The 22559-nt window shown below is 40.6% G+C and overlaps 2 protein-coding genes across 2 annotated transcripts; one reads left to right on the top strand and one right to left on the bottom strand.

The window, feature by feature from the left end:
- The first annotated feature begins 340 nt into the window (after nucleotides 1–340).
- On the top strand, nucleotides 341–10881 carry LOC113020302 (tripartite motif-containing protein 16). The gene is made up of 5 exons (XM_026164137.2): nucleotides 341–471; nucleotides 5302–5328; nucleotides 5436–5498; nucleotides 9577–9719; nucleotides 10133–10881. Exons 1-5 carry the CDS (start codon nucleotides 417–419, stop codon nucleotides 10535–10537), a joined length of 693 nt encoding a protein of 230 aa, XP_026019922.2. The 5' UTR covers nucleotides 341–416; the 3' UTR covers nucleotides 10538–10881.
- A 249-nt stretch (nucleotides 10882–11130) lies between these two features.
- On the bottom strand, nucleotides 11131–19461 carry akt1s1 (AKT1 substrate 1 (proline-rich)). Its single transcript, XM_026164136.2, has 6 exons — nucleotides 19316–19461; nucleotides 17209–17950; nucleotides 16849–17116; nucleotides 15526–15609; nucleotides 15265–15440; nucleotides 11131–13126 (listed from the first exon to the last, which is right to left on the bottom strand). Exons 2-6 carry the CDS (start codon nucleotides 17599–17601, stop codon nucleotides 12989–12991), a joined length of 1059 nt encoding a protein of 352 aa, XP_026019921.1. The 5' UTR covers nucleotides 17602–17950; nucleotides 19316–19461; the 3' UTR covers nucleotides 11131–12988.
- Nucleotides 19462–22559: the final 3098 nt, after the last annotated feature.

The following is a 22559-nucleotide window of genomic DNA, read 5'->3' as shown; positions in this document are numbered from 1 at the left end:
ATTGACAGAAGCCACATGAGGCAATCCACAGAACATAAAGTATCTGCTGCCAACGTCCCTGTTTGTCTACATCCATGACACAAAGAGGTTTGGGCACATTGCTATATTTTTTCCCCCATTCTTTAAACTAGATACTTAAATTTCTCAGTGCTAAATGCTATGTAAGCTCTGGGGTTTACCTCGTGCATGTGCTCAGTCCATGTGTACGCAGATAAGTTTGCATACTTGGGATGTATTGCTCATCTCCATCAAGCGATCCCAAGAAAGGATCAGGAGTTTCAAGTAACAGGACCATCCCTTTGGATGGCCGGTACATCCAACCCAAACTCGTGCACCTCCCCTCTCTACTGATTTGGAAGTTAATAAGAGTGACACTCCGGAGATGCACAGGCACTTTCACAGGACGTCGCCGATTGATGCCAAACTGCGCCGTGAGAAACACGAGAATCATGCCCGTACCCAGGAAAGCAGGTAAGAAATCAATCTCACCTGAGTCTTTATGAGCATCGTGTCTTCAATATGTCTTTCATGACATTTGAACTGTTGTAGTCAATATTCTAAAGCTCGAGTACATTATACTGTGATGCATTTAATGACAAATACGGCAGTTCAAATGTTTGACTTTCAAATGTAATGTGACCCAAATGTTTTTGTTTGATTGTTTTTTTGTATGTTTTAAATTAAGGTGGCTCAGGAGGTAGAGCAGATCATCTGCTAATTGTAAAGTTGGCGGTCTGATCTTTGGCTGCAGCAGTCTGCATGCCAAATTATCCTTGATACTGAAGCCTGGGCTGCTCAGTGTGATTGTTATATAGAATGCACTTGGGCAAAGAAAAAAGTGCTTTTGTGAATGAGTAAAAATGCATTATCTAAGAGGCAGTTCATTTACCATTCCTTATGGACTTTAAAAATCTTAATTACAGTTTGTCACAGTGTGTTATTACTGATTTATTATGTGTTTTATATGTTGTTTATTTGACGTTGTTAAGTTACCTCACGCTGACCATCCCTGGACATTAGCTGGGAGCCAGATATCCTTCCTCACCTTGGATTGTGCCAGTTTGGTCCATTAATCATGTCAACAAAGAGCCTCTCGCCGGGTGGTGATCGTTTCGTCAATGTCACAGCCTCGCCTGCAGTTTCAGTGCTCATATTTCTGTCTGTCTTTCTTGTTTCTGTCCCTAAGCAACGTGATACACCTGTCCAAACACGCCCACGTTGCTTCATTCTCTGTCTCCAGCTAGAGGAAGATATTTCATATAGATTCTCCATATCCTACCTGCTTCTTATGGATTTTTTCAGTCTTTCCAATTCCATAATAGCTTGCATAACCCAAGTCACCCGCTCTCCCTCCGTCTCCATCCTCAATTGTTGCTAATCCCTCCTCTGCTGCCACAGTAATGAAGTGTGAAATGCTGCACAGTAATTCAGGGACCAAAATGCAAACGCTCATCTTGGTCTTATTTATGGCTGTTTGATTTTGCCTTTATGTAACATATAGCACCCGCGGCTTCTGCAGTTTGTCGTCTCCTGGAGGAATTAGTGCCATTAAAAGTTTAATTTGTCACCATAATGTACATGAATGCAAGCGTAATGTGGCAAATCTAACTAATGTGATTAGCTAATCTTTGATGCATAAAAATACTCTAAAAATAATTAAATAATTCAAAATGGAAATTTGTTATGGGAGCCTACATACTTGTATTAGCCCTTCAAAAAGGCCTTTTCCTTCTGAGTGTACTTTATGTCCTTCCAATCTCCATCTCACATGTGCGCTCGTCACCCATAGGGCTTCTAGCCAGGAAGTTTTGACACTTGACAGGAACTAGAGGGATGATCCTGGATCTCCCTCCACCTCATCTCACTATCTTCTCATCTTGCTGTCTCAGTGGGATGCTCTGAACCTGATCTGTGCAGATAGCTCTGTCCCACTGAGAGAGGAATCTGGGGAGGGGGTGAAAAAAGAGGTTTACCTCGTGACACTCCAAAACAAACACTTCTTGTGAAACACTGTGAGAGTCGCCGTTGACCTTTCCAGCTGGACTGAGCTGAGCTCGAGCGCTCTTGGGGAGGGCACCAGAGTTTCACTTAAAATCATTTCAGGGACTAACCCTAACCCACATCCATCCATTACAACCTGCAGCTTAATCATTAGCCGTCCCTTTTATGGCCTCACTGCCCTTAAATATTTTTATGCCACACACCTCACTCTGTTCCCTCCATGTCTCTATTGCTGTTGTGTCAAGTCATCAATCTTCTGGGGAATATGTTTATCCCAGCGGGGCTTTCTTGTTCATACTGCTGAGTGTAGACAGGAATCCAGAGATGTTTAACCTTCACGGTGCAGCCAGAGATCTGGAATATTTCCAGTAACCCAACTTACTTACTGCTGGCTTGATATCTTGATATCCAAGATTATCGGAGATGTTCAATTTATTCCCTTCGGACAGTTGCCAGGGACATCATATTTGGAGATGAATTTAATGACTGTTGGTCCCTTTTTAATCTGTCCAATAGCAATTCCAGTAAAAATCAGAATGAAGGCTTTTCTTGTATTGTGTCCCCATCCCACCTGCTGTGTTCCTTTCTGAAAGAGCTCAAAGGACGAGAGAGAGAAAGACCGATGAAGTGATCTGTCACCAGCGACTTTCTGCTCCCAGTTTCCAATGATGACTTCATGATCTTCACTATATCCTGCTTTGTCCTGCCAAATCTCTGTCTGCCCCATCCATCAATGGTGCAGCATTATGCGAACGCATCAGTCTATTAAAACGTTTGAGCTTGTGCATTGTAAACTGGCAGGCTTGCTGTTGAAGTCAATCATGACATGTGGACAATATCCAAACTCAAACCTCGTCTGTAACTGAATCCTACTCAGTACGGTTTAATTAATATGTCTGCATGCCCAGCCAATTATCAAATTCTCTGGCCTTAGTGATGTTGATCAGGTAATTGTTCTTGGCGTAATGAGCTCCTGCAAAACAATACCTCAGCCTATATTTAGGTTTTAATTAAAGCACCCAGTGAACATTACTTTACCTATTGAGGAAAAGCCAACACATTTAAAGTTGGCCCACTCCTCTTCTGGAAACCCTACCCTACCCTACCTCGGTGCATTAGCCACAGTAAAGAGAATTGCAAGCCAACACATTTCAGAGAAAGCAATGCCACCCCTTCAATTATATCTGATGTTTGCAGATGTTATGCCAGGCCATCATTTGTCCTTCTGGTTGTCACGCTGCTGGCATCCTCCCCAGTGGAGGGTCACACAGGTCGTAGAAGTAAAGTTTCCCCAGGCTGAGATACGTGCCGGATTCTCCTCTTCAGACATAGGGAAACCTCTATGGGCACAGAAGTCACCTTTCTAAAGACGCGGGATCCAGTGCATTTGCATTCCTGTTAATAATCAAAACTACACACAGGATAACCATTATAATCAAAAACAGCTTTAAAGAGTTTGTAGTTCATCCCATTAAATAATCTATACAACAAAAGAGGGAAAAAAAGAAAAACATAAGGACAATGATTAAAAAAAATAATAAATATAAAAATCCACTAAACCTGGAGATATATAAACTCAAAGTGAACAAGTATCAAGCTGAAGCATGAATTTATTCGATTTATCCTGTCAAGTTTATGTCCTTCCTCTGTTTAGGCTTCCAAAATGAGCTAATACTATTAAAGAAGAAATTACCACTACAAATTCATGTTCAAAACATCTTTGTATTGTGTTTAAGAGATAGTAACTGACTGAAGGTTAACTCAGCCAAGCTATACTTTCATATGGTACCACAAGATGATGCAGCAAGTCAGTATCACCTTTATTTAAACAGGCAAAAGAACAAATGGTGGTGTGGGAAAACGCTGCCCCCTGTTGGTAAAACCTTTAGTTAAAATTGGCAGACGGAAACTACAAACAGTACCTTTAACAAATAAAGTTTACAGGTATATGAGGATTTTTATAAAACAGGATGCACTGTCGCTGCGTAAAACACCCAACAAATATTTAAAGGAGTTAAAATCAACTAATCAAATTACGTCATAATACTGAAGTTAAAAATACTCCTGCACTGGATGCTTTTATTTTTAATTCAAGACTTTTTATGAAGCCTGCAACTGGGACTGAATAAGTATACAACAAAGTAAAAGTAATGTAATTCTGGCCATTCAACAGATATTATACAGCTTTAATAAAAGCACAACTTTCAAATTAAGTTTTTATGTACTGACCCATACAAAGCCTCCACTCTGCAGGAAGTAGTAGATCACTAAAAGCAACGACTTATACAATTATAATTGAACAATCAACCCTTAATCTACATGTCCTCACCAAATGGCCAAGCCTTAAATCTTTACTATCTTTTTTAGTGGAGATGAATGACAATCAGGGATTCGGTCATAATACTGCCATAAAACTATATTTCAGTCTGTTACAGCCTCTTATGGTATAAAAATGAGGGGAGGGAGAGCAGAGTTTAAGTAGGGTGAGGTTTAGTTTAATTAAATTGTCTTGATTTTTTCTTAAAAAGTGAAAGAAAGCATGTTTTATGACTTCTCATTAAATGAACACAGTTATACCCTCCATATAGGACGTCAGAAAAACGAGCCTGTTCTGTCTTATTTTGTTAGACAAATCAGATAAATACCGGGATGTAACAGTCTGTTAAATGAGCGTGAAGCATAAAATAATCGAATTGTTTTCTGTGTGAAATCTGAGAGATGGTAACTTGACATACGCAGAGGCATGATTGATGACCGGACGGGTGAGGGATCACAGTTTTCTCCGAATGTCAGAAGACGCAGTGACTCACAAACTGGAGGAAGAACAAACGGAGAGCCTGTGACACGATAAACACGCCCACAGCGGTGGGAAGAAAAAGCATCCCACAGAAAGTCAATTCTTAGAATCAGCTTCCTGTCATCAGTGGCCATGAACGGTGTTCCCAGCAAATGTATGCGGAGTCCCATACGTTGAAACCAGAACCTCGAAAAGCACGAGGGAACTCCATGAATCAGTGCTGAGCCGACATTTCACACATACCCCTATGTGATCTACAATGTGTTGAGAGCAGCAGGTGATTAACTGCAGCTGCAGTGCTGGCAGACACTATGAAGAAGGTGCAGCCTGTAGAGGAAGATGAAAAGGTTTAAAGTAACCGCCGCTGCCACCCTGGGCGTCGAGCGTTCAGCTTTTTGTCATATAAGCTCATGTGAGAAATCATGTCTGAGGACAGGCTGTAATTCCATATACAGTGTCTGTAGTAGACAGCAGTGAAATGATGCTCTCGTTTTCTTTTCCAGGGAGAAAAAACAGTAGTGCTACAGAAGGTAAAAACCAGCATGGAGTCCCGCTGTTGTGAAGGCTTTGCATGTGGATATTAATGCATTAAATTAAATCAATGTGTCATTTATCCACTTATTCCTCCTCTTTTCAGTAACACTGCCACCATATGAGCCCAATATCCCCGAACCAACCACCAGGGCCGACTTCATGAAATGTAAGGCTTTTTATTTTAATATGAAGCTCCTGAGTAAAGAAAAAAAGATGAATAATTAATAATTAAGTAATGTCCCGCCATGCTATTTTTTTTTAATTCAAAAGAATTATGGAGCAAACTTATTAAGATGATCAAAGATTAAAATAATAATGGTCAAAGTTTGTTCCACATAAAAAGGTTAATGAATAAAAATTTAGAAAGTAATCGTGGTGTAAGACTTAGATACCAGATCACTTAACACCAAATTCAATTAGTCTATTACACTTCCTAATATGTATTTAAATGGTTATTACATTTCCCAGAACCAGTCACTAACTACATTATTAAATAAATATGTAACAGCATATTCACAAATGTTATATCCCACAGAAACAGCGCACCACTTAAACGTCAAATGATTCAAAGTTGCCTCGTCACTTGCCAATAGTTGCTTCTAATTTTTATTATTATGCCTGTTTTTTTGGCTGCTGTTGTTTGGGGGGGGGGGGGGTTAGACCAGGCTGACTGTTAAAGTAAGGTCAGTAAATATTATTTACCCTGCTATACTCACTGCTCACACAGTAAGCAGCTGATTCTGAGAAAGACTGTAGGGGAACACTCTGCAGGGGGCTGACTCTCATATAGCCCAACTTTTTTTTTAAGCTTTTCCAACCCTGAGATTCATTCACTCACGTTGCTGAGTTAGATTACATCATCAGGTTACTGATGTTGTCAGCAAACGTGTACTATAACATGATCCACATTGGAATAAATTATAAGTATAATACTGTATTTGCGCAGGTGTGTCCTCAAAGTGGGTGTCAGTCATACAGTGGGCCCACAGCATGCCTTAGTTTATCCTTTTTTATTTTTCTTTTACTCAAATGGGACAATAATTTACAAAATAACTGTGCTGAATGAAATAAGACTTTTAAAAAAATAGCAACTGAGACATTAAACTTTTCCCAGACATTTCTACACAAACCTCTTTCTGCAACCTTAGACGATGCCCCCTGCTGTCTGTTAGACAGAATAAAGGTTTATAGCACTGACTTTCTTTTTCAGACCCAGGAGTTAATCTTTACCAAACAAAGCTAGTAATGAGAAGCAATAATGAACGAAGGAAGGATGTTAAGGGTCATGAGGAGTTAAGAGAACTGGGAGTTCAGAGAATCTGACGGCACTGGCACTTCATGTTTGTTTGCTTGCTTGTTAAAGCATCGGCCTCAGCTTTAGCTGTTCTTCCTGAGGTCCGACCTACACACACACACACAAACAAGCTGGTTCTACTGGTTCACCTCCACCTGTAACTTACAATGTCATTGATCATCTAATGCACAGCTAATGTGGGTGATTTTACTCTGCAGGGTTGAAACTACAATGTCCCAAAAATGGATCCCAAAAACTGCCTCTTGAGTTGTTACCATGTTGTTTCATGCAGGCTGTATAAATGAGAACCACTCTCTGAAAAATATCACTTTAACACTAAGGAAATTAAAGAATGCCTGTCACACTGTCCACACACACTTGGGATGATCCAGTGTATCCACCTTCTTTTTTTTCTTTTTCTTTTTTTTAAAGGCATTTTGTGGATAAAGTTAAATTAATTATGCTAAAAGGGTAAGGTGGGGTGGGTGGATAGGTAAGTAGGTAAACCTATGTTTGCAGTGTTCGTAGTTCACCTGCCAGTTTAACGTAGCCCGTCTTTGAAGGGTCACTTGTCACTAGGGATGGGTATCGTTTAGGTTTTATCCGATACCGGTGCCAAATCGGTACTTTTGAAACGGTGCCGGTGCTTAAACGGTGCTCGAACCGGTGCTTAAAGAATGGAGAACACAAACTTTGTCCAAAAACCTCTCATGTTCAGCTGTTTTTTTTTGTAAAAAGATAACAATGTGTGCCTTTTCTGCAGCTATGTGGCATATATGGCATCACTCTTGGCTGGAAGCAGTGCTTAAACAATGGAAAAACCACAAACTTAAACCCTCTCATGTTTAACTGTTTCCCACTTTTTCTTTGGTCATTTTAGCCTTTTTGGCCAGGGTGAAGGGAGTATCTGCCATCAAACAAGAAGACAGCCGCATGTAGCTATGATGATGTTTGCTAGTTCACCTTACATGCATTAATGTAATAACGTGGTTAGCCTACTCAACGTAAATTACACACGAATTAAGCTACTCACGCAGAGAAGAACGGCTGCTGCTGCCATCATCATCCTCATCATTTCTGCTACACTGGCAGGGCTAGGGGCCAGGACTCTATTCTTCGGGTTTTTGGGGGATGTTGCTCCGGGTCCGATAACTGGCAACCCACCCGACGTGCACGGTGTGAGGTCTCGCAGCAAGCTATCAAATACGGCGCATTTCTCGGCTTTTAAAAAAACCGCTATGCATCGCCAGCTGTTTAATCGGATTCTTGGTGTTACCTCCTTTGACAGTATCACAGTATCAGCTTAAAGCACTTGTTGCAGGCTGCTGAGTTTGCATATTTTGCTGTGAAGTACAGCCAGACTTTTGACCGCTTCGCCTTGGACATTTTTAATCTGTAGCTCTGCTCTAACAGAACTTACGTACCTGGCCCCGCCTACTATCCTCGGAAACGTAAAATGATTGGCTAGAAGTGTATCACAGCTCAGGAAAAAAAAGCACCGAAATAAAGCACCGAAATGTGCGCTGCTTTTCGGTCTGGTTACTACCGTTTATGTCAGAACCGGTGCCATCGGTACCCATCCCTACTTGTCACATTAATCAAGTCTTTCCTCAACTCTCACTCTGAGTATCCCCCAAAATGAGAGAATTTTTCACATTTACCCAGGTGCTATTCATTAATATAAACTACTAATACTCCCAATAACACACTGGATTTGACAGAGCTACATGGTAATTCACAATATTTTCCAAATCCTAATCACTCCAGGAGCACTAAAATGAAGATTTTCTCTTATAAACAATCAAAAAACAGCTAAGTCAGCTATAAAAGCTTGTATGTAGAAACTCAACACAACAAAAATTTACACATGTTAGAAAATCTGTAATCACAGAAACAAAAAGAAAAGTGAAAAAGCAGTGGAGGAAGTAAACCGCGCAGCAGGGGTTGTGCTCCTAAATTGACATCATGGTCAATGCGCTGCTTGTACAGTTTAACTCTGAAAAATAGACTTACAAGTATTGCACAGGGGCGGTACTGGGCTTTTCACTGAAACTGGGAGGGAAGATCTTATGTGGCAGTTCAGGGAGTGTAAGAGACACTGCAAAACATCAGTGACAGAAAACTCTCGCTGGCTATTCGGAACAAAACAGTAGGAAGCACATTCTTCTGTCAGATGAAACCAAGATAAAGTTATTCGGCTCAGAAGGGGTCCGGCGTGTTTGGCAAGAACCTAGCCACGACTTTCACAATGAATGCATCACAGTGCTGACAGTGAAGCATCGAGGTGGTAGAGTGCCAAAGGTTCTGGGGACATAGCATTTCTAGATACCCTTGGATAAGATTCCAGGAGCCTGTCAGAAGAGGAACGGTCCAAAACAAAACAGTTTCTATGTCATAAAAATATGACATTTAACATCTTTGGGTTACTTAACAGAAAAGTAAAACAAAGAAAAGCTGAACACAGCTGTCTATGAATAATGACGAACACCTGTCCAGATGTTTGGTGAGAAGGCCTGAATCTGTTTTAATAAAGGCAAAAGTAGTATTCAAGTATTCATGCAAGTACATGCACTAGGATGTACTTACGATGACAAAATAATGTTTATGTAGTGGAGGGGGGGAAATTACAATAATGTGGAATAAATGCAAAAATAGTTAATTAATATTACTATTTTAGGTTAGTGCCCCCAATTAAATCCAAAGATATCAGTTAAACATAATTTAAGCCAAAAATCAAACAGAAAAGTTGCACATTAATACTCTGAAAACTGCAACAACAGAAATTTAAGATCAAGGTTTTTGTTTTCTTTCTCAAAAAGTAGATCTCGAAACTTAGACGTGCAATTTTAAAGTTGAAAGTCTTTAATTTTGGGTTACTCTGAAAGACAGCCACCAGTCCATCACCAGCCTCCCGGTCTCAGTTTGTATTTTTGCCCTCCCCTTTCCTCAGATTGGATCCCCCTCTCTTTCGATGACAGAACTGCAGAGAAACTGTTGTGGATTTCAGAGGGTGGCTCTAAGGTGGCTCGTACATCATCAGATGCAGTGTGCCCTTATCCCCAGAGACCTGAGAGATACGACCACTCACCACAGGTAAGCTTGGAGTTAATCATCGTTCTGGGCATTATGGGAACAGGCTCAGGGGCCCATCAAAGAGGCAGGAAGTAAAACTAACAGGAACCAGAACTTTATTTAAACTTTTGGTCTTGGAACCAGCATGTTGGTGCTTTTTTCCTGTATGTTAAAATCAAAAATGACTAGAGTCTTCCAAGTTAATATCTTGATCTGACAACAACAATTAAGAATCCAAAGACAGTTTACCATAATTAAAGACAAGCAAATTTAAAAGGTTCAGAAGTGCATCTACTGGGAAAAAAATGTATTAGGAACATTACTTCATCAAATTGCCTGCAAATCAAATCAATAATTCTGCTCATCATTTAATTCTTGAAGCCATTTTTTTTGTTGCTAGCTTAATTTCCTACTATGGCTCGTCTAACCTTTAGGTGCTGTGCAAGGAAGGGCTGCTGGGCCATCGAGGGTACTGGGAGGTGGAATACGACGGCTGGGTGGTGATCGGGGTGGTCAGCGAGAGCTCACCCCGGAAGATGCAGGACGGACCCTGCGGCATCGGAGAGAACAAAACCTCCTGGGGTGCCGGCTGGTCTGGCTCCTGCTGTCAGATCTGGCACAATGCGGAGAACGTGGACATCCAGATGCCCCTGTCCTCCACCATGGGCGTCTACGTCGACCAGCCCGCAGGCATCATAAAGTTCCTCTTGGTGGAGGGAGAGGCTGAGAAGGAGGTGCGGCTGATTCACAAATTCAAAGAAAACCTCCAGGAGAAGGTCTTCCCTGGATTCTGGGTTGGCACCAATTCATTCTGCCTTATTCGGAAAAAGGATCAGTGATACAGTAGAAGAAGCAAATCGGGGAAAAGGGAGGGAGGGTCACGTATCAATTTAAAAAGCAGGGGGAGATGGGGATCTTGTGATGTTTGGGGAACAAGTGCTGTAACCATTTCTGCTTTCTCTAGTGCATGAAGAAAGCTTATTGGTTTCAGACAGTCCCCAGAGATGCCCAAATGTCATACTAACAGGCATTTATCTGTGTTATTTAAACTTAGAAGAATGGGCATTTAATGGTATATTTCAATCCAGCTGGGACTTTTCATGAGCTAGACTGCCTGTTTTATTCAGTCTGGATGTTTTGTATGTGCCAAATGTAGTCAATAAACTCTCATATTGTGTAATAACACTGAGCTCTTCTATTATATCTGTGTGACTGCTGCCTAGCAGACTTAAACACAGAGCGCTGGTACACTCTAGAGGCCTTTTATAAGAATACATCTATAATGATACAGGAAGTCTTTTCTCTTGGTGTTGCTCCTTTATTTGAAACATAAAAGTAGTTAACGGAACATTTGTTTGTTTTTCGAAATGTCACACATGGACATTTATCTTTTCAGATCCACTCTACCTCTCTTTCACCCTCTCTCACACAGTCTTCTCATTCATTCAATCTTTTCAACAACATATCAGGAGCAAAAAAAAAAGAAGAAAAAACCCATCTCCTACAAATCAGTTTTGATTTACAATCATTCTATCAGTCAGTCATTCATTGGCAAAAGTAAAAGTAAAAATAGGCAAGTTACGACGAGGTGCTGGTGTCCTCTGCTCTCTGCTCACATTATCTAAAGCCACAAGCTTCATATCAAAGCAACCACTGGTTTCTACCCCTTAGAAGGAATAGACTGGTTTCTATTGGGGGCAACAGCAGGCCTCTTGGTCATCTTACCAGGTAAATGATGGGAGTATACAGAAGGAAAAAAAAAACAAATGTGGCAACTTTAGCATGTTGAGCTAAATGACGGCGAGGCCCTGCAGTTAAATCTGACCTCGTCAATGATTAATGACCAACAGATGCAAACGTTTTCTGTATTTAAACCCACAGATCTGTGCGGATCTTATAGGATTTTTTTCATGGGAATGTTGGATTTATGTTTTCTCCGTAAAAGTTGAGACTCTCCCTGCTATTTTTAAACTTTAAAAGGACCAATTTGCCTATTTACCTTCTTTGAAACACGAATGCCTTTGCAGGTGTGAACTGAGAACCAGAGGTTAAATAGCACAGGGGCTGGCTCGCTCTTAAAAGTCACTGATTAACATGCATCTAATTTGTTTACAGCAACGATTTAAAGACAGTTTTGTGTGCATAGTAAAGTTACTAAGCACCACTACCTATTGCAAATCATTTAGACCCATGTTAGTTTCCTCCTGTAATTCTGGGGTGGAGGTAGGAACCATTTTTAGCACCATATGCTGGCGAATTTGTGTAAAGAACTACAGAACCTCTTATAAAATTTACACCATATGTAAGGGTACAGTTTCACAGTACAACTTCAAACAGTTTCACTGTAATGCTGACAGTGAAAAGAAACACCCCTGAACACTCCTAAGCTGAAATTATGGCCAATGTATCCATTTTTCCTTGTTTGTTGACATTTGTAAAGCTAGAAATGCTGCACAGTCAGGTGCTGCTGTGAAGGGCTGGATAAACTAGTTACAGGCCTAGATCCCTCTGTTGGTAAAGACGCAGGTTATAACATGTTAATTTTTAGCTTTGGTGGGGCTGATAGGTTGAACTGAGTCCATCTAGTTTGCAGTTTGCTTTCAGCTTTTCTGGTGTGCAAAGCTTTGCCAAACTGAGACGAGCTAAGCTAACAGTCTCCGGATTATGCCTCAACATTTAACAGACTTGAGAGTGGCATCGATCAAAAAAAAAAAAAAAAATATTAACTACCACATATTGCCTCATCTTCATAATAAAGCTAATACAACTCAAAGTTGGAACTTAAGCACAAAGAAGCAGCATCTATGATGAAGCGGGTACAGGCAGCTCTTCCCCAAAGTCTCATCACTTCACAGGTAACCTGACCAAAAGGCAAACGTCCAAAAAACACCAGGTACATGTTTACACACCCTGTTTTAGTGACTTTTAGTTCAGTGCAGTGGGTCACTACACAAACATCTCGAGGTCCAATTGTAATGTAGTGTCGTGGAAGCTAGTATTGACGAAGTGGGAGGGGCAGGGGTAGTGTTGAAACGTTAGTGTTCATAACCACATTTCTTTAGGAAAGTTACTCCACAAAGCATGTGCCGTTAATTTTGGTTAGTGAGAAATAAATGGAGGTATTAGCTTTTACACTGTGTCACATACTGTACGTCACATTTGCCAGAAAATCCAGGGTTCCTCCTCTCACTCCTCTCCACATTTCCTCCTATCCCTTTACCACTCTCCCTCTTTGTACTTGCCTCACTCCCTTTCCTTCCCTCCCTACACCCTCTCCTTCCCCCCTTCACTCAGTGCTTGAGAGAGAAGTCCCCTGTGTTGAGACGGGGTCGAGGCAGGGCCCCAAACATTTCCGTCCCATCAGTGGCTCCAGGGGCCAGCAGAGCCTTCATACTGGCAGCGATGTGCTCCAGGTCAGCACAGCCCGACTAAGAGACAAACACAGGGAAAACGAGGGGTTAACAAGGGATATGGACTGAAACTGACCAGTATCAAATATTGCCTTTTCATGTTCATTTCCTGTACATTTCTGGTGTTCGACATTCCCAGCTCGACCGTAAACACTCTTTCTGTCAGTTGTGTTCGACAGTGCCGTCATGGCCATTAATGGGTGCAAATGAATAGCGTCTTTGTTTTAGTCTTCAGACAGCATGAAATATGTCAGGATGGACTGACACCAACGGGCATGAACGCTAAAAACAAAAGCCTGCTTAATTATCAAAATGTCATGACCCATTTCTTTTCAGGAGGTCCGTTTATCTATGCCCATCAAGCTGTTGGATCAGAGCATCTGAATTCTGTTTGCACATTTTTTTCCAGAATTTATTTTCAGGACTAAAAAAAAAAAAAAATCCTTCAACTGTCTGTTCTTAAACAGATAATAACATTTGTGTTTAAACTACCAACCAGGCATTATGTCTGCATTCATTCTGAATCAGAAAACCTCATAATGACATTCTAACATTTAATACCATTGAAATTTGTTAGTTACAGATAGTACCACCAGATAAACCTCAGCTCAGCACTGAGTTTAACTCATGGTAAGTTATCCAACCAAAAAAAAAAAAAAAAAAAAAGTGAAATCTGACATGAAACGAGATCAAACCATCAAAAAATAATGTGTTTATTATTGTTTAAACCTTTTTAAAAGCATCACATGACTGCACTAACTATTCACGGCTGTTAAAACATTTCAGTGCTACTTGAATGTACCACATCTACATACTCCTAATTATATCTCCCACTATCCCCAACATTTAAAGAAGTAGTTAGAACCAGTCTGAACAGTATCAACCTACATAAGCACAACAAGACTGCAGCTGTAACTGTGCTGCTATATATTCAGGATATTCAAGATGAATTAATGAAATACGTTGAAATGACTCTTTAAAAACTGCAACGCTTGCACTTTTGGTGCAGCTCACATGCAAAGAATACATATCACAAACAACTATAAACTGAGCAGCCACCATCTCCCAAACAGATAGCTCTGGTGTTTCAGCTCAAGCAAAGCAGGCATCAATCATCTGCACAGTTGAGAGTTTCTCATATCTGACCTCTAATTTGTTCCCCCTCCTTTCATTTATGGCAATGAACAGGGGTTGTAAAACACGACACTCTCTGTGCAGCTCCTATCCACCATTTTTCGATGCATTATGCATTTACTTATGCAAACTATTATTTGTTTATGCATGACAGTGTGTGGAAAGAGGCATGCCTGAGTTTGGCCCAGCAGAAACTCCACTTTTTCCTGGACTTGCTCTCCCAGTTGCCGTTCTGTACTACATAACTTAGATTATCTAGTAAGTTAAAGGTATCAGCCTCCATTGTATGATCCATCACACTAACTTTACATTACATGAGTGCAGGCCATAGAGCTACAGTAGCAGACACCATCTGGCAAATTAAATTGTGGGGTGGCCTAGCATGTTATCTGTGATCGACACAGACGCACTACAAATAAATTCATGAGAGCTGCTGAACGTTGTTGTGATGCGATTTGATAACATTAGCACACAGATTAGTTTGATAAGAGCAGATGTGAGGTCACTGACGGGCAATCAAAAGGAAACGCATCATTAGATTTAATAAAATTGAATTCTCTTTGGAGTCGAATGTTATTGGACTGTTATTCAGGATTATGTAAGTATATTAGTGGGTCTACTGCATATTTATTAAACTGTATAATGCTGAAATGCTTAAAAAAAAACAAAACATTCAAAATGGTTGAAAATGAAACACTGCAAAAGGCACCACTAATTCAACCTACAATCCAAAGTTTCTGCTGGTTTATACTCTAAACTATCACTTTGCATTTTATGTAATGTTTTGGTCCCAGTAAGGATTCTAACAATTTTTCCAGTTACCCGACTGCTCAGTAGTCAGTGCTGCTGGCCCCTTTTGACCTGAGTCTGTATGTAACCAACCATGGTGATCAACACTTAGGAGAAGTTAAGAGTTAAAACTAGTTAGTCTGAGCTGTAAACGACTGACTGGCTGCCCACCGATCTCCATGTGTGACACAGAAGGTCAGATCATTTGGCCTCAGTGTCTGAGATGCGCTCACCCGTTCTCCACTGTTGCTGTCTCCCTGAGCAGCTCTGCCTCCTCTGCAGCCCCACACAGGCACAGATACAGGCAGGGAGCGGGCCAACGCCATGGGATGGGACTGACGGGATGAATACGCACCCTGACCCACAGCCATACCGCGCGATGGCGGAGGGGCATCCTCACTCAAGGAGCCTGAAACAAATTTAAAAATAAAGAAATTCAGCTCATGCACATATGTGTATGTGTACATATGATGCTCGGCATATTGAACGCTCACCATCCGTGCTCTCTTCCTCTCCATCAGATTCAAAGAACGGCTCACAGTCCCGAGAAACAGAGTCCTCATCCATAGAGAACACACCTGAAGCAGAAGGCATACTTTGAATTGGAATAAACACAACATATGCATTACAAATTGATTTCTCAAAATGTTTTTGCACCCATTTCAACAACATCAAAATGTTTTAAAACTCTTTGTTTTAACATTTCTGTTTCAGAAAGTGAAAACGGAACGAATGAAGCGTTTTAATGATCAAAACACTGAAACAACCTGAATAATGAGCAACCTCCTCATTATCTAAAGTGTGTGTGGCTGGAAAATATGGCCAGCTCATAAAACTAGCAATTAAATAGTCCGAGGATGGAGAGTAATGGTGCCAGAGAGCCTGCAAGACTAAATGAGCAAATCACTACCAAGTCCCATGAAGATATTTTGGGTTTTCCCAGGGATTTTCCTTTTTTGGATGACAATTAGAGACTGATTGTAAAAATTAAAAAATGAATAATAATTATTATTATTATTTGACAAATGTCAAAGATCTCTCACACTGAAAGATTATCATGCATTATATCTGAGCATGGTTATGAAACTTTGATAAATACTGGAAAGGATGCACTGAGTTTACCAAAACACAGGATATCAACAAAAACACCTCACACCAACTGAGCACGGTGGTGGAGGAATGATGAATGATGCTTGTTTTGCACCATCATTTGCGGGACATGGGCACCGTGCAATCATTGAATCAAGCATGAACTCCTCTGTCTACCCAAGTATTCTACAGTCAAATGTGGGTCCATCTGTCCAGCAGCTAAAAATAGCTGAAACTGGATCGTGCAACAGGACAGTGATCTTAAGAACAACAGAAAATCTCCAACAGAATAGCTTGGAAAAACAAAAACAAAAAAGAACCAAGATTTCACAATGGCTCAGTCCAGCCCTCAACCTCACTGAAATGCTGTGGCGGGACCTTAAGAGAGCTGTGCATAAATGAATGGCCACAAACACCATCTTTAGGCCTACAAAACAGACTAGGTAAAAGCAACGTGTTGAATTTTTATTAAAATAATTCAGCAAACATAAAGTCAAACTACAACTGAATAAGTGTGGATGCTGACGTGGTTTTCATGTGTCCTTTTGTGAAACAGAGTGTAGTTTAATAGAACTTATATGTGGGCATATGTATTATAATAATTAAGGTTTTTTTTCTTAAATTAAAAAAAACAAACAGAATACTTCAAGTCATCACGTTTCCAGTGATAACACAGTAAGAATCTGCATGGATCAGGGACAGCAACAGATTACAGTGTCGTTCCTCACCTGCACTTTCATTCCCATAGGGTCTCCTCTCATCCATGTCCTCTTCCTCTTCTTCATCCTCACCCTCTTCTTCTAAATCCTCAATCCCAGACCTCTGTCGACCTCGCTCGGCCTCCAACGCGCTCTTCTCACGTTCCCTCTCTCCGGTACCGTTCTGCCCGCCGCCCTGCCCGGGCACAGCTCCTGAGCTGTAGATCGACGGGTAGTTTTGGGAGTACAGTCTTCCACTAGGACTGACTCCTCCCACTACAACGTCACTTGTTAAGCTCTGCACCAACAACAGAGAATCAAACACATTACAGATGTGAACTTTCTGAATCAATACCGCAGTTTGCTATCTAAAGCAAACAGTTCACTCACCCCCCTGTTTCCAGGGTCAGAGGTCAAGTCAACCACTAGCTTGGTTCCTCCCTCTCCTCCAGCTTGGCGTGTGTGCTTTTGGGCTGTTAGCATGGTTGTGGAGTGCAGCACACCGATGTCATCCATGTAGCGACGTGCCGACTCAGCCAGAAATCCCTGACCCCATACATTATAAGAGAAATCGCACTCCCTGGAAAAGGCACTGCCGCTCTCCCGCTTCCTCCCCACTTCTCCTTCTCCAGTCACCGACCGGAACTTCTTACAGGCTGTGAGTATGGCCAGGTCGCAGCCAGACTTTTGGCAATACACTTCTGCTGCAGAAAGTAGTGCCAGCCAGCTCTCTTTGTGGTTGTCTGGGATTTCGAGTTCGGATGACTGCGTGATGGAGGCCATAATGGTGCTAAATGCTGTTTACAGATTTCTTTGATGAGCTGATTTGATGAGACAACTGAGTAATACTAAGAAGTGATGAAGAGCTTTGAGGACTTGGGGGCACCAAACTTAACAAAATACTGACTTTGGTAGCTGTGGCGTGTCTGACTTTGCTCAAATGGCTGAAAACTTACAGTTACTCACTTGCTGGTGTATGGATAGTTTTTGCACTGATGAAGATGAAGGGGAAGGGTAGGACCTATTAGGCAGAGAGGCACTGGGTGACTTTGAGATATGACATACAAGGTGGTGTCCTTACACACTGGAGAGCCAGGGGAGAGAAGAGGTGTTGTCAAGTTGCTGGTGATACCTAAAAAAATAGAAATAAATAGAGTTAGGTTAAATCACTGCTGTTTTTTTTTCCATGTGAACAATAAAGACAAAAAGGTTGGAAGAACTTAAAAAAATGCAGACTCAATTTGTGAATTTGTGACTTCTCAAAGAACATTACAAAAAAACTTAAAAGTTCTTCAAGCACAATCCAAGACTGAGATCATAGTGGAATTGCCTCTAATTACATTGAACATCTGATGTTTAAAGACAATTAAAGGATTCCAATTATACTTTAACCCCTTTAACAGCCACCATCAAATAACGCAGGGGTTGAAAGAGTTGCATATTAGGCAACAGCCACCTAACACAGGACCCTGGAAAGATTACCTAAAATTCAGCTTCCACTGGATTGTAAGAAAATACATAAATCATACAGAGTACCAGTGCTTGTTCCTGTTACTGCATGTCACAGACATTAAAAACAGACTGATTTTGCAGGGGTTAGATGGGAACATTTCTCACGGTTCACTAATTTTATATGGGGTTAGCTCCATAGTGTAGTGATTAACACATTCACTTGGCAAGCAAACGGTCAGTGGTTTCACTCTAGCCCGAAATACAAATCCCTTTGAGATATCAGCAGGAAAGGAAAACTCTTCCATATCAAAATAAGTGGTGATGCCATTTACAAGTACCTGTAAACTCCATAAAAAGGGAAAGATGACAACCTAACCCTACTGGCACCCAAAGATGGTCCTCAGACATTACAGCAGCTGAAATAGCATACCTTAGCTTCCCTTTATGCTTACACGCAGTTGTAACAATTGCATTCAAATAAACTGTTGTATATTTATTCTTCGTGTGATCGACCCCAAACCTTCAACCTGCGTAGTTTATTTTATTAAGTTAAATATAATAAAATACCACCCTAATGCCTTCCACACTGTTGCATGCAAACACGCTCTCTGACCCACATTTGGTTTTATGGGACCTGGTCTAATTTAGGTGTGTGCAGGTTAACGTGTAAACCTACATGAATTAGTCTGACTGTCGCAGCCCCCACCAGTTCTGTGGGCTGCATGACACCTACCGATGCTAACTACTATAGCTACTGCACCGCTTTCAAACCACTCTGCTCGCTCCTGCTTCCATTTGCTGCCACATCTGCACTGATCTATGTCTCATTTCTGAACTGCACGCTGTGGGCATTACTGCACGGTTGCCACCACTGCTGCTGTTGTTGTTGCTGCTGTTGTTGTTGTTGTCGCTGATCTTGTTGTTTAATCAGTGTTGTGTGCAACCTCCTCATGATGGAAGCACACTTCACCTCCATTTTCGGGCTTTAGTAGGAGTCAAGATTTGGAAAGATAAATTACAAAAACGAGGTGAGACCTTCACCTACCTTGTCAGTTTCTTTCTTCCACGCTGCCAGATGTTTATCGACCTTAAAGTTGTTTGAATCTTTCGTACTGTGCCTTCTACCACGGTTTCTCTCCCCTTGCTAGGCTCGACACCAGCGAGAGCAAGCTAGCAAGGATTAATAAGGCCTTTTCCGGTCAGGAATTTCGCAATAAAAGTCTGTTTCGTCAACATAACACGGCGTGCATTTTTTTTAATTAAGTAAAATACAATTATTTAAAGTAAAATAATCTTGAACTCAAAGCTGTTGGTAAAAAATATTACTTTCGGAGAAAAAGTATTTTTTAAACTCTTACTTTACAGGAGAAAAATCAGTATACAGTTACCCATTGTTTTTTAAGGGGTTTTTAATCAATAAATTTAATACCTGCATTTTTTTAATCTCTCAGTGTGCATTTAAAGTGAATTTAGATTAAGTTTCAACATAACTTATCAAATAAGCGTCCTAGTGTTTCAAAGGCCAGATTTGCTTTAAATGATTTTTGTGTAAACTTGGATAACTTGTTTATTTACTTCCTAATAACTTCCAAAACTTGAAATTAATTAATTATAGGCAGTTACATACATTACTTGAGTTTATTGCCAGAGAGTCGCGTGGACATGTGTGGTCCTCAAAAGGAAATGTAAATCAGTTAATAAAATGTTAAAACATAATAATAATAATAATCCACTGGTCCTACTAAAGATTAAGTTGGGGTACTATTAAAATGACCTCACCCAGACTACATGATCACACTCCCATATCACTACACTCAACTTTTCTAGAAAGCTACAAAGCCATCGTAGTCCACTGGCCTAAGTGTGCGCACTAGCCGCCGGAAGTCCTAAAGAATACAGAAGAACTGAGGTCAATTAAAAATCCTAAACACAAACAGAACAAAGCAAGCCCTATACTGAAAGTACAACTCAATGAATGACAGAAATTCAACACCACGGAGCCCAGGTATTTGGGTATATGACTCCTGAGGAAATACTTTAAAACGAGTCTCTCTGGAGGAAAACCGATCCCCAGTTATTACTCAATCCGCTACAGTAACTCGTTCAGGGAACAGTAGATCTACTGCACACATACAGATTAGAGTACTGTGTTGAATCAGCTTCCTTCTCTGAGCAAGACAAAGCGGCCTATTACACCTGGTCCTGTGCTACCTTAGCATCTCCCACAAACACAGTTCTTACAACTGCTGAATCTCCTAAGCACCAAAGGAATCCCTACACTACATGTGCACTACATATTTACTAACTAAATGACAAAAAGATAAGCACTTGGGTTTAAGTTAGGTTTAGGTTAATAGCAATAAATTATTTATTTAATTTAAAAAAAAATGATAAACCATTTTATAATGCCGGGGTTTGTGTTATATATAGCATTTTACATTCACTTAATACGGCAAATGTCAAGGTGATGCTAATGTATTTAAGTGAATCAGTAAAGCCAGCTTGGATTCTGACCCGGTTTTTTATTTTATTTGTTTATTGAAATTGAGACGTATATGTAAGAAAGCCGTCCTAGAAACAAGTCTTTCCACTTCATCTAAATTAGTTTAAATTTTAATTGGAGAAAAGAAAGAAAGAAAAATACATGTATAGAAACACAAATCAAATCCCTGGGTAAAAAAAAAAGTTTTAATTTTTTTAAAATATGCTTTGCCACATTTCTTTTACCACTATCTCTGCTCTTTGAACTCAGGACTCTCTCTCTCTGGCTCTTATCCGTTTTTTAACTCTGCCTAACTTGACGCCTCTCTGACGTCACCTGTTTACTGCCTTCCATTCGAGAGCACGTTTCACACGTGACAGACGTTTGGGGCCGGGCTCGTGCTCGCTCTGTTCTCGTGCACATGGAGCTGTCCCCCCTAGCCTCATCAAAGCCCACCTGCCCTACCAGCTACTCGGAAGTTATGGGCCTGCGTTGTTTCTGCAGTAAAAGCTGGATAGCTCCAGCAGCTGCCGTCCCTCCCTTTAAAGTGTCGTTAATGACGCAGCCCTCGGTGAACCAGCAGCCTGAGTGATTTTGGAGTTGTGTGTTTTCTGCCACCTGGCGGTCACAATGAGAGCTTGCAACAGCACACTTGGGTGCCGAATAAACATCTATCCAATGATCAGTATGAGCCGCTCGTATTGCTGTGATTATTACACTGCTATTTGGAAACACCTGAGAGTAGTGTAATTATGTTAGCTGTAGTCTAGCAGTTATATTGAGAAAAAGTGCAACATCACTGTCTGAAATTGCACAATAGTAAAAAAAAAAAAAATGTGGGTCAGCAGCTCTAAATGTGGCATTTCTTCCTTTCTTTCTTGCGAGGCCAGAAGAAACTAATTGTCAGCACAGCCCTGATATCATCATCACGTTCAGTAGCTATAGATCAGCATGAATTTGGAGTCATGTTTCTCTCAGCTGGCGCTCGGCAGGGAGATGTGGTCCTTTTGTAGCTAGATGCTCTTTTGCACTCTCCTCAGGATCTTCCTTGAGCTTTATAAATCTGTGTTTATATATTTCCCAAATAGACATTAACGTTGACATTTATCCTTTTAATAAGTTGCAATCAAATAAATATTGATCATAGCAGCTCTTGGTCACAGTAAAATTTTTCTAAACACATAAAACGGTTGTAAATCGATGAATTATTTAAACCCCAATCAGCCACACTATTTTAGCAGCATAGGGCTATCATACAAAAACTCTATTATTTCTCTGTGATGGATAGCTTCTGTTCTAATGTAATTATCTTGCTGGTGTAGAGGGGATGTAGGGATGCCTGAAACTGCGACTGCATCTGAAAGGTACCATCTGTTCATCCCCACCAAGATCAGTGCCAGAAATATTGTTTTTGAAATATCCCTGAAAGCAGCGAGTTTGTCTAAGGCCTGCCGATCTGCTCTGGTTATTCAGCTGCAATTTGACAGCCGAGTAACCCATTATGTTCAGAATATCTAAATTTAGATATTTTCATCTTTCCAGTAACTGTAGAGTTTTAGTATTAGTATTAGTGTGTAGTATTGTATTGATCATTCTGGTCATGTCAAGGCAAGATGATCAGATCCCACAAAGTTTGAGGCAAAGAGTGTTATATTTTGATGTAACTGTGAACAATATTTTATTTAAATGAAACTTTCCAAAAGCATAAAGGGAAGTTTAGGAATATTTTTATGGTCTTATGTGATATTCTTGAGCCACATTCACATTAAAATGCTGTGCATGCCCACATTTTTCTGTCTTTGAAACC

The sequence above is a fragment of the Astatotilapia calliptera genome, chromosome 4, assembly GCF_964374335.1.
Source record: "Astatotilapia calliptera chromosome 4, fAstCal68.1, whole genome shotgun sequence".
Lineage (NCBI taxonomy): Eukaryota > Metazoa > Chordata > Actinopteri > Cichliformes > Cichlidae > Astatotilapia > Astatotilapia calliptera.
The sequence above is the reverse complement of the archived record's forward strand: the minus strand, read 5'-3'. Positions and strand labels throughout refer to the sequence as shown.

Coding starts and splice junctions, on each gene's coding strand:
- LOC113020302 (XM_026164137.2), top strand. CDS start 417: ATGCCAAACTGCGCCGTGAGAAACACGAGAATCATGCCCGTACCCAGG. Junction 472..5,301: donor GCCCGTACCCAGGAAAGCAG/GTAAGAAATCAA, acceptor TTTCTTTTCCAG/GGAGAAAAAACAGTAGTGCT. Junction 9,720..10,132: donor GATACGACCACTCACCACAG/GTAAGCTTGGAG, acceptor TCTAACCTTTAG/GTGCTGTGCAAGGAAGGGCT.
- akt1s1 (XM_026164136.2), bottom strand. CDS start 17,601: ATGGCCTCCATCACGCAGTCATCCGAACTCGAAATCCCAGACAACCAC. Junction 17,117..17,208: donor CTGACCCTGGAAACAGGGGG/GTGAGTGAACTG, acceptor TTGTTGGTGCAG/AGCTTAACAAGTGACGTTGT. Junction 15,610..16,848: donor CTATGGGAATGAAAGTGCAG/GTGAGGAACGAC, acceptor CTTCTGCTTCAG/GTGTGTTCTCTATGGATGAG.